Below are 17,478 nucleotides of genomic sequence, written 5' to 3' on the forward strand. Positions count from 1 at the left end.
TTTGACGTGTCCTTTACAACCATCTAACTTCTAAACCGTTTAGTTTATCACTACGGTTGCTACACTAAGTGAAGGATACTAAAAATCTACATATTTTTCTATATACGTCACAAATATAGGTCAAAAAACAAAAAAGATATAAACATTTTTCTAAAAAAAAAGTTGTTTTTTGCTTCTCCTGAAAACCTGCATTTTGTCCTTTACGCCAATTGAACCCAAAGGTATCGATATGTTTTTGCGGTAGGGTGCACGCTATTTAATTTAACTGTCAAAGTATGGGGCCAACCATACTATCTAGTTTTTATAGGTACATTTCTACTACAATCAATTCTAACTTGTTCAGCGATCGGTATCTCAAGTAGGTGGCATAGATTTGACAAAATATTTTGATTGAAACGAACTTCAGCTAGGCACCTCAGTTACGTTATTAAAACATCACATTTGTATATTAAATAATTATAATATCAACTTTATTTTATCTACACATCGAAAATATTATCAGTCATCCCATGATTATACGTTGTTCTCCAGAATCTCACATTATTTTGTCGTGGATCGTGGATCAAATATATAAATTTTCAGAATATTTTTTCCCTCAGTGATTTGAAAGGTATTTCCACTTTCGCAAGACACAACCTTTCACCCAACGGGGCTGGTCCAATTATTTCATACCAGCCAGAGTTTGCCCCAAATTTAATGGTAGTTATAATACCCGTAGTTACCGACACCACAACATTCATCATCATCGTAACTACCTTTAGGTATTCCAACTGAGAAACGTCGCAAGTCCTTCGAATTACATGTGCTCACATCCTGGCAGTTTAGTTCCGAGTATCTCTCGGACCATAGACACTGCTTTGCGACTTCAAAATCCCTAATGCCTTTGCCACTTTAAAATACCCTCTGGTCCCACTGCTTTTGCCACCTTAAAATACCTCACTGGTGTTATAACTTTTATTGTTTCAACTTGATCTTTTCTGTGGCGAGTGCGAGCTTCCTGATGTTACACAAACAGCCAGCAGATGCTTCTTGGAGAATCGGGTCCTTGGAGGCAATGGTTTCAAGCAGAAATTGGACAACGCCAGCCTAGAAAGAAATAGAAATGGATTTAGATTAGATTTATTAGGGAGAGCCGGGAGAGGAGATTAGAGCGCCCTTGTGAAAACTTACAAAAAGTGTAACAGTGAAGACTCATTAATTTTCATACTTCATGATTAAGACTCCGACCGAAATAAAACATGATATAAAATTATATTGGGTTACTTTTGCACCATAAAGTGTTATTTACACAGGCTTTATGCTGACATTGCTGACTAAAGTGAAAGAAAATTTGATATCCATGAGAATGAATTTGTATGATAATTAAAATGGCTATGAAGTTAGCTACACCAAAGCAGAGTGCTTTGAAATTGCCCATCATTTAGGGATAAATGGAGCATAATAAATCTAGAGAATTCTCATAAGCACCTACCGGTTTCTTTTGCCCAGAAAATTGTCAACATAATCACGAAGTTTTGAGCCAAACAAAAACATTGACCTGTCTGTTTTAGTTATGTAAGGCGCTTGCAACAGCTCATGACTAATGCTCATGATGAATTTGAATAGTGGAAGATAGGTACCCAGACCTTGTGATGCTTTATGGTACGCCCTACGTTCGCCAGTCGCTGACCAAGTTACGCATACAAAATACTTATAGTAACAATGTGATACATATTAACATAATATGTAACAATAGGCTACTTGCCTCCTAGTCAAATCAGCTTCTTCTTAAGAACTGTCAAAACCAATTTGAACGACTTGCTAATATGGAATTAATATGAAATCGAATTGAGTGACGTCACGGTCAAATCAGTTACTTTATATATTTCTACCTGACTTATTAAATAGAAATTGGATTTAAAAATAATTTCTGTCCATGTTTTTCTTATAATTATCATGCTTTATTTCGTGCATGGTATAAAATATTTTATTTTAAAAACAGTCAAGTTCCCTATTAACTTAGACGTATCATTCTAGGGATTGTCTGCGTGAGTAGAAATTCTATTGAAACAACTTAATTTGAGGAACTTGTATCATGTTGTGAATGTTGTGATGTGTAGATACCATGTCGTCTGTTTTGGAATGTTATGTCTTTAGATTTTAAGTTGGTACGACCTAACCTATCTATTTTTATTTAGTAGGTTTATTCCTAATATCTAATCTAGTAGCTGATGTCAGTAATAATTTTACTGGCTTGTAAATAAGTTACATAACACGAAAATAATACAAACAGGTTAATTTCTTGTGAAATGTTAAAATCGCCGTTTTTAAAATGCCACAAGGCCTCAAAAACAGGTTTAAAAAGAAGTATCCAACAGACGCCTATGACCTTAAAGTACTTAAAAGTGCAATGATTCATAATACTTATGTTGTGATGTTAATATTTAATTATTGTTTTAATGTTCTAAAGTGTATGAAATATTTTAACATTGACCCCTGTGTGGTGACAAATTTCACCACCCCCTTCCATTTCGTCACTACTTTAAAAAAAAACTTGTATCTTCGTCTGTCAATGAAAAGAAAATTGTAGTAAGTAGGTATGTATGGAATGCATATAGACTTACTGCGTTTTAACTTTGAGGAACTCTTTTTAAAGTAGTGAAGATTGCCTTCCGTGGGTGACTGCCTGACTGGGTGTCGTATACATAGAAGTCGACTGTGGGATGTGTCTAGTCTAGATATGGTGTAGGCGATGGGCGATGGGCCATCAACCTGTTACTATTTCGTTTTCTTTGAATTCCTTATTTTGTGGCAAGTTTCATATGCTCTGCTCTGCCTACAGTAATGGTAGTGCCTAAACCTTTTGGGACTTTCATACTTGAGTTTATGTATGTTAACAGTTTCGAAATCAAAAACTCATTTGGGAGTAAATATATTGTTACTTAAGAGTTGTTTTTAAATTCATTCAGACAGCTTAAAAACGATATATTGCTTCGTTGTATAATAACTAGACTAGACTAACCGGCCGGCTAAATATGGCCTTATAAAACTCGATCTCATTTATTTATCGTAGTCAATAGGCAACCTTCGTATGAATAACATATAATCAATAATCATGCAAAGAAAATCTCAATAAAATAAAAAAAACAACAGAGGTCGTCGGAGATTACTAGTTTTAATATTTATAATAAAACTTGAAAAATATACCAAATATTGATATACCTAATAGCAGAAGTTTCACATACACCTTGTATCGGGGTAACTAACATCGAGGTAAGCAGCGCATACACCTTGCATCGGGGTAACTAACATCGGGGTAAGCAGAGCATACACCTTGCATCGGGGTAACTTCCAAAGAGGAATGATTTTGGAAATGGCAAATGTTATAATAATATTGTCATACACAACTACTACTTAACCCTTAATAGGGCAGAGGGCATATATTTACCACCATAGTTTAGTTACTTAGACTATTTGACAGAATTCAAATTTGACTAATTTTCGAAATTCTTCTGCCCTATTAAGGGTTAATTACTAAATAATGTGTTGCTTTGCTACAATAGAAAGTGGTGGTGGTAATAGGCTAGTGGTATGGCACCCAAGTTTGCTAGAATGGGTTAATTAGTTCCCATTCTCAAAATCACCCCGATTTCGAAGATCCCGAATGCACTTCACCTTACCTTACTATAATTATTGTCCGCAGTATTCTAATCATGTTAGTAACACTTACCAAGCCAAGTCCAATCATCAACGTTTCAACATGAACATTCAACGCCACACTCAGCAGACCAAATTTGGATTTCCTGCAGCTTAAGACGATACAGGAGGGGTCAATTCTCCATACAAACGCTCTCGACTATTTCCTTCCTGGTTTTTGAAGATAGGGCAATGATTTTTTCAACACAGATTGTTATTATTTTTATCGGTGTCGGACCGTATTTTTTTTGATATTCTGCTTTTTAAAGACGCTAGGGCCAATCAAAAATTTCCAAAAACGGCCTTTTTCATTATGGCTCAAAAAAAGGTGTAATACTCAAGATTGGTAACAATTAGCCAAAAAAGCTAAACGTTCCGACACAGATTATTTCAATGTTATTCAGATTCTCAAATTTCGTTCCGATTGATTAAGTTTTGAAGGAGGAAACAGTCGAGAGCGGAACCTCGATTTCAAAGATTTTTTGAAATATTTTTTAACTGAGTTGTTCTTAATGGACAATTTTTTTCGATAAATCTAGTTAATAACACTTGTATATTTAACTAAAATTCCCAAGTTCAAAGTTTCCTTTCCATTTTAGCATTTTCGCTCCTGTATCCTCTTAAGAAACATTCCTATGACGTATATCTTGAATGACGTACGTAGAAAAATGTACATCATAGCTAGGAAAATGGACACATGATAAAGCAGGATCATGAGGCACTCGAGCAGTACCTAAGAAATGTCAGGATCTCCAAGGCATCCAATGCTACCAATGTTGACTAAGGGCCGGTTGCCTCAAACCGTCTGTCACCGTTAAAGCGTTCGTTAAATTTTATTGTATGGGAAGTTCCATAGACGTCTGCTGCGTGACGATGATGTGTCTGTCAAATGTGGTTGATGCAACTGGCCCTATAAGAGTGAACCTCGTTTGTTGAACTCCTAACGGCTGTAAACTAATCGCATCAGTGCACCTGTATCTTACACAATACGCAAATGTAGAAAAACTCACAGCATGCATCACGCAGTTGACAGTTAGAGAAGAAGGACAGGTGATGTGATACAACGCTAAGGCCGTTGCTCGATGGATGTCGGTGTTTCATGACGTCATCCGATTGACTAAGGACTAAGGGTGTTATGGCTTAAGTATGGCGTCTCGGTGGAACTATTCACTCGTAGCAGAGCAATGCCTTTTGTATCTTAGGTATGTAATACGTAGTAAAATAGAAAAAACGTACGGCATGCATCGTCACGCAGTTGATAGAGAAGAATGACAGGTGATACAAGGCGAGTGCCGTCGCTCGATGAACGTCCGTGTTTCGTGACGTCATCCAATTGACTAAGGGTGTGATGGCGCCTCGTTTGTTGAATTCTTGTCGGTTCTGAGCCCAGTCGCAGCAATAAGCGATGGCTACGCCTAAGTTGGCGCGAAGATGGTCGTCTGTTGTTGTTACTGCAAAGAATAGTTCGTTTTAATTACGGTAAAAGGTACGTATAGCTAAAACTGACGTTAGGTATGTATGTACTTAGAGTCATAGCCAAGAGGAGAGAGTGCAGTGATTTTGACAGTCTCCCCGGTGCGAATGTTATTTTTCACCACACCAACTGGTAAAGGCTTTCTTGCTATTCGAAAACAGATAGCAAAATTGCATTTTATCCACAAGGGGGCAAAGGAATTTCATACAAATTTTAACTCGATGTCTTAATCTGGCTGCTAGATTTTACCTATAAATGATGATTTTGAATCATAAATATTGAATAAATTGATGGATTTGATGGGCCATTTTTTTCAAAGTTGTCCACTGTCCACCCCACTTTTTTTTTGGATTTGGAAATTTTTATGTGTTTTCCACTCAGAATCGTGAGCTCTTTCAATCCTAATAGGAGAAAAAAAGTGTCCCAAGGTTTTTTTCCCATTCCGTTACCATTTTTTCATACATTTTGTATGGCGGTAACGGAATGGAAGGTTCGAAAAAATGTATGGAAATCTTGGGACATTTTTTTTCTCCTATCAGGATCGAAAGAGCTCTCGATTCTGAGTATGAATCGCGTAAAAAATACCCATGTTACAAAAAAAGTGGGGTGGACAACTTTGAAAAAAATGGCCCTGATTTATTTGGATGTTTTATAGTCAGTATTTTGTTCGTGTTGGTCTGTTGGTGTGGTGAAAAATTTTGTGTTTCACTCGGTGGCAAAGTTTGTTTAACCATCGTGCCTTGATACCCTCGCAACGCTCAAGATTCCACTTTTTGAACCACTCGCTACGCTCGTGGTTCAATATTGGAATCTTTCGCTTGCTCAGGTATCAATATTGGCACGTGTGGTTAAACAACTGCTTTGCCCCCTTGTAAAACAAATAACTATTAATTAAAACGTGAAGGCGGAGCAAAATAGTTGCCGACTTCAATCAAGCCTTTGCGATTATAAAAAAAAAGAACATTTTTTCCTTATTCTGAATTTGTCGCAATTTCATGTTGTCGTGTATTTTCAAATGTCTGAAGCCGGTAGGCATAGGCACGTCACTCAAATCTATCAAGCATCGATAAGGTTAATGAAGTTCATGTATAAATTGTTTTTTTTTTCTGAGTTCATGTTTTGTTGTGACTGGTGTTTTACGTGTAATACCTACCACTAAATGAGCTACGTTCCATGTTTGTGTACCATGGCTTTCATACACTTCATATTTTAAGGCGCCTATTTCCCAAAAACCCGCCCAAAAACGAGCGCCATCGCCAGAATACTCCACAAGTTTAGTCCGCCGGGCGTAGGTACCCTTGACTCTCCCAGGCCAGTGGAATCCATAACGGATTCCCTCTGAGTCATCAAAAAAAGGTCCACTACTATTCTCATGTAGTAACAATATACTAACCTAACTTGGACAGTTTCCCCACCACACCATGATCGGATATAACAGCCAGGTTCTCATTGTCCTTCGCTATAGTGGCGATAGCTGCGCAAATGGCCGACAACACGTTGTGATCGTCAGAGTCTAGCAGATCCACCGTCAGTTCCAAAGCACCTACGAAGGACCTGTTGGTGATAATAAACTGAAATAGATACCATAATTATACTAAAGAAAAAGCGATCAAGCCCACTGGTGGCGAAGCCGGGAATCGAACCCGGGTCTCCAGCTATCGCGGCTGACGTGTGTTCGAATGTTCGACCGCTACACCACCCCGACCGCCGAGGTACCCGTCGTAATTTCTCTAGTGTATGTTATCTCTGAAGGCTAGGCGCCTTTGACCAACTCTAAGAGCGAGCAATTTGTGCTTGCACCTCCTATATAAATCCTTTTTGCAGATTACGATATAGCGAGAGAGATGGTGCTGCCATCTACCGATGTAGGGAACAAATCAAATTATTTTATTAAATATTTGTTTTTTTTTTATTTGTTGGTGATAGATAACTTTTGTTTAATAGGCTATATTGTGTCCATCTGCTGAGCAAAGGCATTCCCTGTTTTCCGACACTCGTCAGTCTCCTCTCGGCTTAGATAAATATTAGCCAGGAAAATATGGGTAATGACTGGGGTGAATAGGAATGGATGGGTAATGGGTATAGACAAAATTTACTATTCGAAACATGATATATGAGGAGTGTCTTTTCAAAAGGGCTTATATTTTGGGAAATCGAGAAAAACATTATTCCACGGTATTGATTTTGAAATTAATATTTAATTTGCAAAATTGTAATATTGTAAGTTTACGCTAATGCTATGATTACATTAAGCGTAACATTTGTACCTAAATAAATATTTAATTACCATATGTTTTTGAGAATTAAGCACTTTTAATGCGAACTTTTCGGAATTAAGCCCTTTTGTTGTGGCCTTGTAGCGTAAATGTTATTATTTTAAAATTTTGTATTAACGTTAGTTGATATCAATGTTGTTGTACTAACATACATTGGTTTATCCACATAAATAATCATTACACATTCTTCAAAATGTGTTCTAAACTTTGATGTTAATCTTTTTTTAAAGATCAAGGCGAGACTTTTTGAACTTTAATCTCAAAACAACACGTAATTTTCTATACTAAGAAAAACCTCATTTATAGTTTAAAAAAAAGAAAAAATGGAAATAAGCCCTTTTGAAAAGACACTCCTCATATGTACTGTATGTACCTAAAATCTTAATTTTGATCGAAAATTAATATACATTTTTATGATACCGTTCACAGTTTGTGCAGGTCGGAAAGTAAGTGTATTTTACCTTACAAACCGATGTTTACTCGGGGACCAGTTCAGCATCAGTTCAAAGAACCTTCCCCGTCCTGAACCGGTTATGAGAAAAGGAATTCGAAAGAGACCTCATACATTAATTTGTGAAGCCGAGCGAAAATCCCAGTCTCATATGAAATATACATATGTTGCACAAACAGACATCATAAAACACACAGCTACGGAATTGATGAGATACCCCCTTCACTGGTAAAAACCTGTTCAAATGAACTTATACTACCGCTAACATTTTTAATTAACCAATCATTCACAACAGGTACCTTTCCCGAAGCCTTAAAAATTGCAGTTATCAAACCTATCCCTAAAACAAAAAAACCAACAGACCCAGACCAATACCGTCCCATTGCAATGTTATCAACTTTTTCTAAAATCTTTGAAATGGTTATGGTCAAACGATTATCAGACTTTTGTGAAAAGTACAACATACTTGATGATTGCCAATTTGGGTTCAGAAAACAGAGAGGAACAATTATCACCGTCTACAAATATATTCAGGCAGTCATTAATATAATAGACAGTAAACATCCTGCTTTTGGCTTAATGCTCGATATGAGTAAGGCGTATGACCGAGTAAAACACGACATTTTACTTAATAAACTTTATGGAATCGGGATACGTGGCGACGCTACAACTGGTTCAAGTCCTATTTAAAGAATAGAACCCAATTAGTTGAAATAGATTACTATGATAAAAATAGCAATACCGTTGGGAAAATACATTCAGAAACTAAACAGATAATGTGTTCCATTCCTCAAGGCAGTGTCCTTGGTTGTATATTATTTTTAATATACATCAACGACCTTCCAAAGATAATTAACTCCATCAATATCAAATGCTTTTTATATGCTGATGACATTTCCATAATATTCTCAAGTCAAAATAACGAGGAAGTAAACCAAAATATGAATAGTATTCTAAATGTTATTGTTAAGTGGTTTGATGATCATAATTTAATATTAAACCTCAAAAAAACCAACCTTATCCAGTTCGGACCCCATCAAAGACCTCCAATAGAAATAAACTACACATATTTAAATAATTCCATTCAACAAATCAATAATTGCAGTCTCCTTGGAATAAACATCGACGAAAATTTAAACTGGAAATCTCACATTGACAAAATTAGCACAAAACTTTCTCGTTTCACCTATGTCTTAAGAAATATAAAAAAAAGTACAGACTTTAAAACAGCCATTACTGCATATTATGCATTTACTCAAACCTGCCTTCAGTACGGAATTATTTTGTGGGGCAATAGCACAGACATATTGCAATTATTCATAGCACAGAAAAAATGCATTAGAATCCTCACAAATAGTAAAAATACAGAAACATGTAGACCTCTCTTCCAAAACCTTAAAATTTTAACTTTGACCAGTTTATATATTCTAGAAGCCAGTAAATTTGTCCGCAAGAACCCTAGTTTGTATACAAAAGCCAAAGACCGTCACACATGTTCCATAGATTTAAGATATAGAGACAAACTAGCCATACCTTCGAGCAACTTACAAATTAGTAATAAAAGTCCTCATGTAATGACTATTAGGATTTATAATTGCCTCCCCCAATATATAACTGAAGAGCAAACTTACGCAAAATTTGTTAACAAACTAAAAACCTACTTAATCGAGCACAGTTTTTACACCTTACAAGAGTTTTTCAACGCAAATGAGTACTATTCCAAGAATTAAATAAATAAATACACTATATTATTTTACTTATATACAGGAAATAGGCTGGATTTTTATATTTAGGATTAAGTACTTTAGTTATAAGATGCTTGTTTCTTTTTTAATATATTATGTGTACCATATTGCAATACCCTGTAGGGTATCATGTTGCTATGTAACTATTTATTGTACCTAGTGTAAGATCTGTACACCAACATGAGAGCAATAAAAATTCTATTCTATTCACAATAAATAATATTAAGTATGCATTAAGTGTTTAAATTAGAGTCTAGCATCTTTAATAGTTTGGCAATTAGCACTTAAGTTTTGTTGATGTTGCCAAATAAATGTGCACGGTACTTACCTAATTTCATATTAAAACTCGTGAGTGCATATTTCGTTTGCGGTGATAAGGGTGGATTATTTTTCGAAAATGTTAAATTAATACTGCGATTATTCGCCTTTAAGAACGGGCAGACATGGGCTCTAAACCAGGGTCAAACTCAGGGTCGTTCATCTATTTACGACGAGGAAGATGAAGAACCCTCGGACGAAGGGGAGCACCCAAGAAATGTTGGCTTGATGCCGTTGGGGCTGATATGCGTGCTAATGGTCTCACTAAAAGGGATGCAGAAGACCGTGCGAAGTGGAGAAAAAGCCGGAAAGCGGACCCCGGGCTCCGAAGCGCCCGAGCTGAGGATGAGAGAGAGAGACATCTATTTACGACGAGGAAGATCCTATAAATATTATATTGTACCCAGTCGTGTTTTGACCTACCTGACCATCTTCCCTGAATCGGCCACATTTTGCACACAAGGGCTCAAAGCTGGAGTTGCATTAGTCTAGGCACTCTAGACGATTCATTCTTGAGAGCAAGGACCAAACCAGTCGCACACCGTCCAGTTCGTCTGTTTCGTACACAACTTCCTATAAAATCTGCTAAGAGATATCGTTTCATCAATATGAAATTACCTGACCATCTCCCCAGAATCCGCCGCATTTTGCACACAAGGGCTCAAAGCTAGAGCGGCATTGGTCTGCACCCTAGGGGAATCATTCTTGAGCAAGGACCAAACCAGTCGCACGCCATCCAGTTCATCTATTTCGAGCATACAACTGGTCTCCTTGGCGCATTCCATTATGACGAGTGGCACGTTTTCGAGGAGAGGCTTGTGTGTGTTGTTCAGATGGTGAACTGTAATCATATTCGAATAGTAAATACCTAAAATACCTATTAGATCAAGAGCCCAGGCCCGCCAGACCTTCCTCAAATTCTCAAGGATGAAACTTTGGGACAATGTAGAGTTCACATCGGCGTTTAATGTGTGCATATTTTCTAGTTCGGCCCATCGGCCAATTTTTTGCTATCAAGTGATGAAGGTGAAAAAAAAAGTGCTTACTTTCCTTAAATTCTCAAGGCTGATCTTTATATATGTGTTAGAGCACGTTGTTAGAAATTGGTTATCATCAATGCCAGACCGTTTCCGCCGGCCATAACTTTTACCAGACGCGACAAAGTTGGCAAAAAACGACTCTAACTTACCTCATTTTCTCAAGCCTGATTTTGATATATGATACGCAGGGACCTATAACTAGACCGTTTGTAAGCAGCCAGACCAATCGGATGGACCCAACCATCCGCCAGACCGACTTAAAGTTTCGATATGAGCATTAGTAGAATTGAAATATTCCGGGTCTATAAAAGCTAAAAACTTGAATTTTCTACATTAAGCTACGTGTATATTGTATACTTGACGTAATAAGCGACTTTCAAAAATTTTACTTCTAAGGAAATAAAAAAATGAAAGTTTATATGTGGTGCAAGATTAATTTTAAGCTATGAATTTTATTTACACTGCGTAAGTACATAATAAAAGTTTATTGGTCTCATTATAAAAGTTGTTCATTATTGACATCAAACTCACTGTGCAAAATTATGGCTAGTCCTTTTTATATGGCCGTGTAGATTTATACAGATTTTGTAGAGCAATATCACTTAAATCGACTGTCGTTTGTTCACACTGTTATCTGTACCATAATAATAATACTTGTAAACTTGTATATTCATATTTATTACGTCAAGTATACAATATACACGTTTATTACGTCAAGTATACAATATACACGTAGCTTAATGTAGAAAATTCAAGTTTTTAGCTTTTATAGACCCGGAATATTTCAATTCTACTAATGCTCATATCGAAACTTTAAGTCGGTCTGGCGGATGGTTGGGTCCATTCGATTGGTCTGGCTGCTTACAAACGGTCTAGTTACAGGTCCCTGCGTATCTTATATCAAAATCAGGCTTGAGAAAATGAGGTAAGTTAGAGTCGTTTTTTGCCAACTTTGTCGCGTCTGGTAAAAGTTATATTTATAATAAAATACACATGTACTTACGCAGTGTGAATAAAATTCATAGCTTAAAATTAATCTTGCACCACATATAAACTTTCATTTTTTTATTTCCTTAGAAGTAAAATTTTTGAAAGTCGCTTATTACGTCAAGTATACAATATACACGTAGCTTAATGTAGAAAATTCAAGTTTTTAGCTTTTATAGACCCGGAATATTTCAATTCTACTAATGCTCATATCGAAACTTTAAGTCGGTCTGGCGGATGGTTGGGTCCATCCGATTGGTCTGGCTGCTTACAAACGGTCTGGTTACAGGTCCCTGCGTATCATATACCAAAATCAGGCTTAAGAAAATGAGGTAAGTTAGAGTCGTTTTTTGCCAACTTTGTCGCGTCTGGTAAAAGTTATATTTATAATAAAATACACATGTACCTACTTACGCAGTGTAAATAAAATTCATAGCTTAAAATTAATCTTGCACCACATATAAACTTTCATTTTTTTATTTCCTTAGAAGTAAAATTTTTGAAAGTCGCTTATTACGTCAAGTATACATTATACACGTAGCTTAATGTAGAAAATTCAAGTTTTTAGCTTTTATAGACCCGGAATATTTCAATTCTACTAATGCTCATATCGAAACTTTAAGTCGGTCTGGCGGATGGTTGGGTCCATCCGATTGGTCTGGCTGCTTACAAACGGTCTAGTTATAGGTCCCTGCGTATCATATATCAAAATCAGGCTTGAGAAAATGAGGTAAGTTAGAGTCGTTTTTTGCCAACTTTGTCGCGTCTGGTAAAAGTTATGGCCGGCGGAAACGGTCTGGCATTGATGATAACCAATTTCTAACAACGTGCTCTAACACATATATAAAAATCAGCCTTGAGAATTTAAGGAAAGTAAGCACTTTTTTTTTTCACCTTCATCACTTGATAGCAAAAAATTGGCCGATGGGCCGAACTAGAAAATATGCACACATTAACCGCCGATATGAACTCTACATTGTCCCAAAGTTTCATCCTTGAGAATTTGAGGAAGGTCTGGCGGGCCTGGGCTCTGGGTCTATATGTACTTATTTATCGGAATACCGGAAGGTTGAAATTGCTATTAGTCCCTATATACATAATATAAGCTCAATCATGCTTTTTATATTCGTTTTATTATGAATTTAAATTTAGCTATACTTTTGGTACCAATACGTTTGTTTTACAATACAATAATAAACCGTGAGGGCACTAAGTAAGCATCATTTGGCATTTTGGCAATAGAAAGTTTCTAGTGTATTAAATACAAGACTAAATGCATATCTTCAGTTGGCAACAATAAAACCATGCAATATACTCACTCAGCATAGGCATGCCTCCCGCGGCCCTAATCTTATCCCTATTCGGCTGCGACTTAGCACACTCCGCCAACGCACCCGCCACATTCGTGAGCACCCCATCATTTTCATCATCCAACAACTTCACCAATATTGGCACAGCTTGGAGGCTATCCAGCCTTTTGACACTGGCTTCGCTGGCCGCGCATTTCCAGAGGGCTCCTGTCACGGCCGCCATGAGAGGCTTGTTGGCCCTGTTTGAGGGGTCTGAAGCGGCTTCTACGAGTAATTCGAGGCCTCCGCCTTCTCTGATCATGTCTCGGGTGATGGGATCGCTTGCGCATTTGTAGATAGCGAGGCTGCAATAGGTCTGAAAGCAGAATTTTAAAATCTGACCGACGTTTGGATGGTAAAAGTATAGTTGAGCCAATAACACGGATGTAGCGTGGACATGTCATAATTGAAGTCAAATTTAAAGAAAACATGACGTCTGTAATGTTTTACTGTCAATTCTCACTTGTGGCCCTAATCCTACGCTATGCAAAGTTAGCATAAATTCTCATTCTAAACCTTTTTATTACTTATTAAATACCTACATATTCTTCATACTTCGATTGATCATTAATGATTAATCGACATTTATACTACCAATAATCAGCTTAAAATACTAGTCAACAACGCAATAGATTAATAGAGTTAGCCTTATCAAAGAGATAGTGAGGGCATATCATATCGACACGTTTTTGTTGCTATGGTAACAAACACGAGTTTAGTGAGTTATGAATGAATTCAATGGATACATATTTGGCCGACTCTATTAGAAGTTCTGACTGAAGTATCTTAGTAGGTACCCAAAATAGAGTAAATAATAGATGTTGCGTTACAATGACTTGCTTGTTACGGTTTGCGACTAAAAAACTCGCAAATTATGCAACGGAGTCAATGTCTGCCGGAGCGTCTGGCGAGGTTGGCAAACAGTTTCCGTTATCATAATATTATGAGTAACTTCTGCATCTTATATGTTTTCTATAAAGATCTAGACCATTACAATCATCGTGCCGGTTCCTCCGTACCTCCACCTTGAGTTTGTGACTTTACATAGAATACCAATATTATATACTGAATAGCGTAAACATTTCGCGATTCACGGGAAACGTAATGTATTTTTCACCACACCAACTGGTAAAGGCTTTATTTGCTATTCGAAAACAGCAAAATTGCATTTTTATCGTGTTGGTGGGGAAAAAAGTAATTTCATACAAATTTTAACTCGATGTCTTAATCTGGCTGCTAGATTTTATTTACTCGCTACGCTCGCGGTTCAATATTGGAATCTTTCGCTTGCTCAGGTATCAATATTGGCACGTGCGGTTAAACAACTACTTTGCCCCCTTGTAAAACAAATAACTATTTTTGGGTCCAGTTATAGTAAGCAACCACTTGGAGGCGCTGTTCGCTTCTCTATACAATGCATATCATTTTCCATAAAGTTTTCACTATTGAGTACGAGCAAAGACCTATATAACTTCGTATAGACCGATAAAGTCTAAGAAAAAAACGTACCCCAATACCATACAGAAAAAGGTACGGTGAGCTAGATGGCGATACACCTTTGGGGTACGCTCGGCTAGATGGCGCTAATATTAATATTTGACATTTTAACACATATCAAGCTAACAATATGGGCCTAATTGTCAAAACTGAGGTTCAAAAGTTTTAAGCCTGTATCGAGAGATGGCAGTTTAAGCACTGTGATTACACATTTTAGTTTGACAGTAATTCTCTATAATACTCGATCCTCTTTGGTACGAGGTACGAGTATGTATAACGTTTTCTAAAATGGTAAAAACTGATGGTACAGACTCTGGCCTCTGGTTTTATGACAATTAACCTGCATAATATAGGTACATAAAATACTCTGAGAATATGAAGTAATCGGTTATTAAGCAGAAACTGGTACGGATGGGACGGTGCGTTTGATATTTATCAACATAGCCAGATGTTGTGTTGTAAGATGGTTGTAATTGTAACCCGTGTTCTGATTTTGAACTAAATGTAACACGATTAAAAATAAGGAATTTCTTATTTATTAGAATAATCATGTAAATAATTAATTTCCGTGCCTCAGAAAATGTAATTTTCATATCTATTGATCCACTTAGCTTGCAATCTTCCATTGCAAAAAATCCTGAAAGAAGCTTCAGGGCAAGATACTTTGTAGTGAGGATTCCCTGTTCGCTTATCATGCACCGAGCAAAATAAACTGGTGTTTCTCTTGATATGAACTTATGCAGAATTAAAATATCAATAAAAACAAAGACGTGTAAAACGAAATTAAGAGGACACAGGCGATACACAAATACAACAAAGATTGGACATGTCAGATTGATAAATTGATAATCCTCGCGATTAATTAAATGTTTTTCGACCCTGACAGTGTCCGTGAAGTTCAACGACCTACGAACCTACCTTCAAATCCTTGTCCTCGTTCGCCAAGTGTTTTATCAAATCATCGACCATCTTTTCCGTCTGTATGGCTAGTTGGAAAGACGTCTCATTCGTACACATTTGTAAAAGACCAGTCGCAGGGATAGCGACGTCCAAATGGATGGTCTTCAAGAGCCTTGCGATGAGAGGGATCATGCCGTATTTTCTCATGGCTTCTCGATTTCTCTGAGATGAGGACATGGACCAGAGCGCTTTGGCCCCAGCTCGCGCTATATCTAAGAACTGTAATTCGTCTTGGTTCAGTTCTTCTCGTGGAGTTACGAGATATCTGCCGAATATCAAATGTAAGGGCTACACATTCATTACATTATACTTTGTAATTATTGTAGGTACAATAATTTACTGGCATTACAGGTGTTACAAGGATGATGTAAGAGCAAAGGGCTCAGGTTGTTAAGTAACGTGTAGGTAATAAAATAATAATTACATGTATAGGCACGCATATACATTTTAGACACACACAGCTGAATAAGTTCATTCATTAAATCTATATTGATTATTTAATTTGCAGGTTGCCTTGGTACTTACCAAATAAAGTATTTGCCACTGGCTATTTCAAGGCTAGGAAGATTAACTAATATCGGTTAGAAATCACATCTAAAAGTATTATTTATATACATAATGAAAATAAAAACAAATAAAAACTAAGGATAACTAACGTTGATAAATGTCTATTGATCTACAATCAGCACCCAGTAAGGAGCTGTTTGAATAAACATACCTTTCTTTAATATCCAGTAAATCGATTAGTTTCGGCAGCCCCCCAAATTTTCGGCAGAACTTCCTGCTTTTCCGAATCTTGCCTAAATTGGCAATAGTCTCCGCTGCAAGAATCTGCACATCCCTGGCCGGGTCGGACAACAGACCCACTAGCAAAGGAATCGCTCCGAGATCCGTTACTTTCTTCCTGATTTCAAAATTAGGCGTTATATCTTTAAGAACAGCCAATCCTCCTAAAACACAGCAGAGATCCCGAGTTTCTAGTAAATTCACAAGCAACTCTAACCCTCCGATTTCCTGGATAGCTCTCTGATTAACCTCGATAGTCAAATCATGGTCTTTCAAGCACGAAAGCGCCACCATTGTTGCTGTTTGATTGCCGGCTTTCATGTATTTGACCAGTTTCTGTATGTGCCAGTACTCTGGCGGTATTTCTGTGGACTTGATTAGGTTGGCCCAGTTGTCTTCAGAAGAGGAGGTGGAGGAAGGGGATGATGCTGAGGTGTCAGAGCCTTCAGTGACCATAACGATCCTAGGCAAGCCAACAGTGTCCTGCCCGCCATCGACACTAAACGTTGAAATATTATCTGCGTTCTCCGCCATAATTTGATACGATTTAATATGCGATACAAATTAGAAAGTCTCTCGATACGAATATAAAAATAAAATAGAAACTAGATTTATGGAAATAAGAGCCGTTTAGTCAATTAGGTTGCCTGGCAACCTTGTTTTGTCAAATACCAGACAGCAGACCGTTTCGCTGCGTTTTGTAAACGTATGCATTCACAATATTATGTATTACCTACTTATTCTTGTATTCTAATTTGATTTTAGACAACCATAAAATTTAATAAAATTCTACTCGTGTGTCAATGCCTAATGTCAATCATATCAATGAAATATGAATGAAATCCTAGAATAAGTATTAGTACTTATTATGAGGTGAACGTTTATAACCCAATTAAATTTTATTGATCCCTGTCTTTGTT

General features: G+C 36.9%; 2 protein-coding genes across 3 annotated transcripts in view; one reads left to right on the forward strand and one right to left on the reverse strand.

Annotated features, from left to right (window-relative positions):
- Nucleotides 1–17,478, forward strand: part of LOC125227782 (SEC14-like protein 2) — a 51,325-nt gene that overhangs the window by 16,285 nt on the left and 17,562 nt on the right. Inside the window, exons 2-3 of one of the 2 annotated variants that reach the window (XM_048132123.1) lie at nucleotides 10,754–10,757; nucleotides 10,958–10,965. The exons of the other annotated variant lie outside the window; for it this stretch is intronic. Of the exons in view, the coding sequence (XP_047988080.1) occupies nucleotides 10,960–10,965 (6 nt within the window). The 5' untranslated portion in view covers nucleotides 10,754–10,757; nucleotides 10,958–10,959. The remainder of the gene's footprint in view (nucleotides 1–10,753; nucleotides 10,758–10,957; nucleotides 10,966–17,478) is intronic. 2 annotated transcript variants of the gene reach the window in all.
- Nucleotides 506–17,476, reverse strand: LOC125227781 (armadillo repeat-containing protein gudu). The gene is made up of 7 exons (XM_048132121.1): nucleotides 16,491–17,476; nucleotides 15,731–16,037; nucleotides 13,286–13,631; nucleotides 10,558–10,780; nucleotides 6,543–6,703; nucleotides 4,912–5,126; nucleotides 506–1,086 (listed from the first exon to the last, which is right to left on the reverse strand). Exons 1-7 carry the CDS (start codon nucleotides 17,090–17,092, stop codon nucleotides 955–957), a joined length of 1,986 nt encoding a protein of 661 aa, XP_047988078.1. The 5' UTR covers nucleotides 17,093–17,476; the 3' UTR covers nucleotides 506–954.

The sequence above is a fragment of the Leguminivora glycinivorella genome, chromosome 7 (assembly GCF_023078275.1).
Source record: "Leguminivora glycinivorella isolate SPB_JAAS2020 chromosome 7, LegGlyc_1.1, whole genome shotgun sequence".
Lineage (NCBI taxonomy): Eukaryota > Metazoa > Arthropoda > Insecta > Lepidoptera > Tortricidae > Leguminivora > Leguminivora glycinivorella.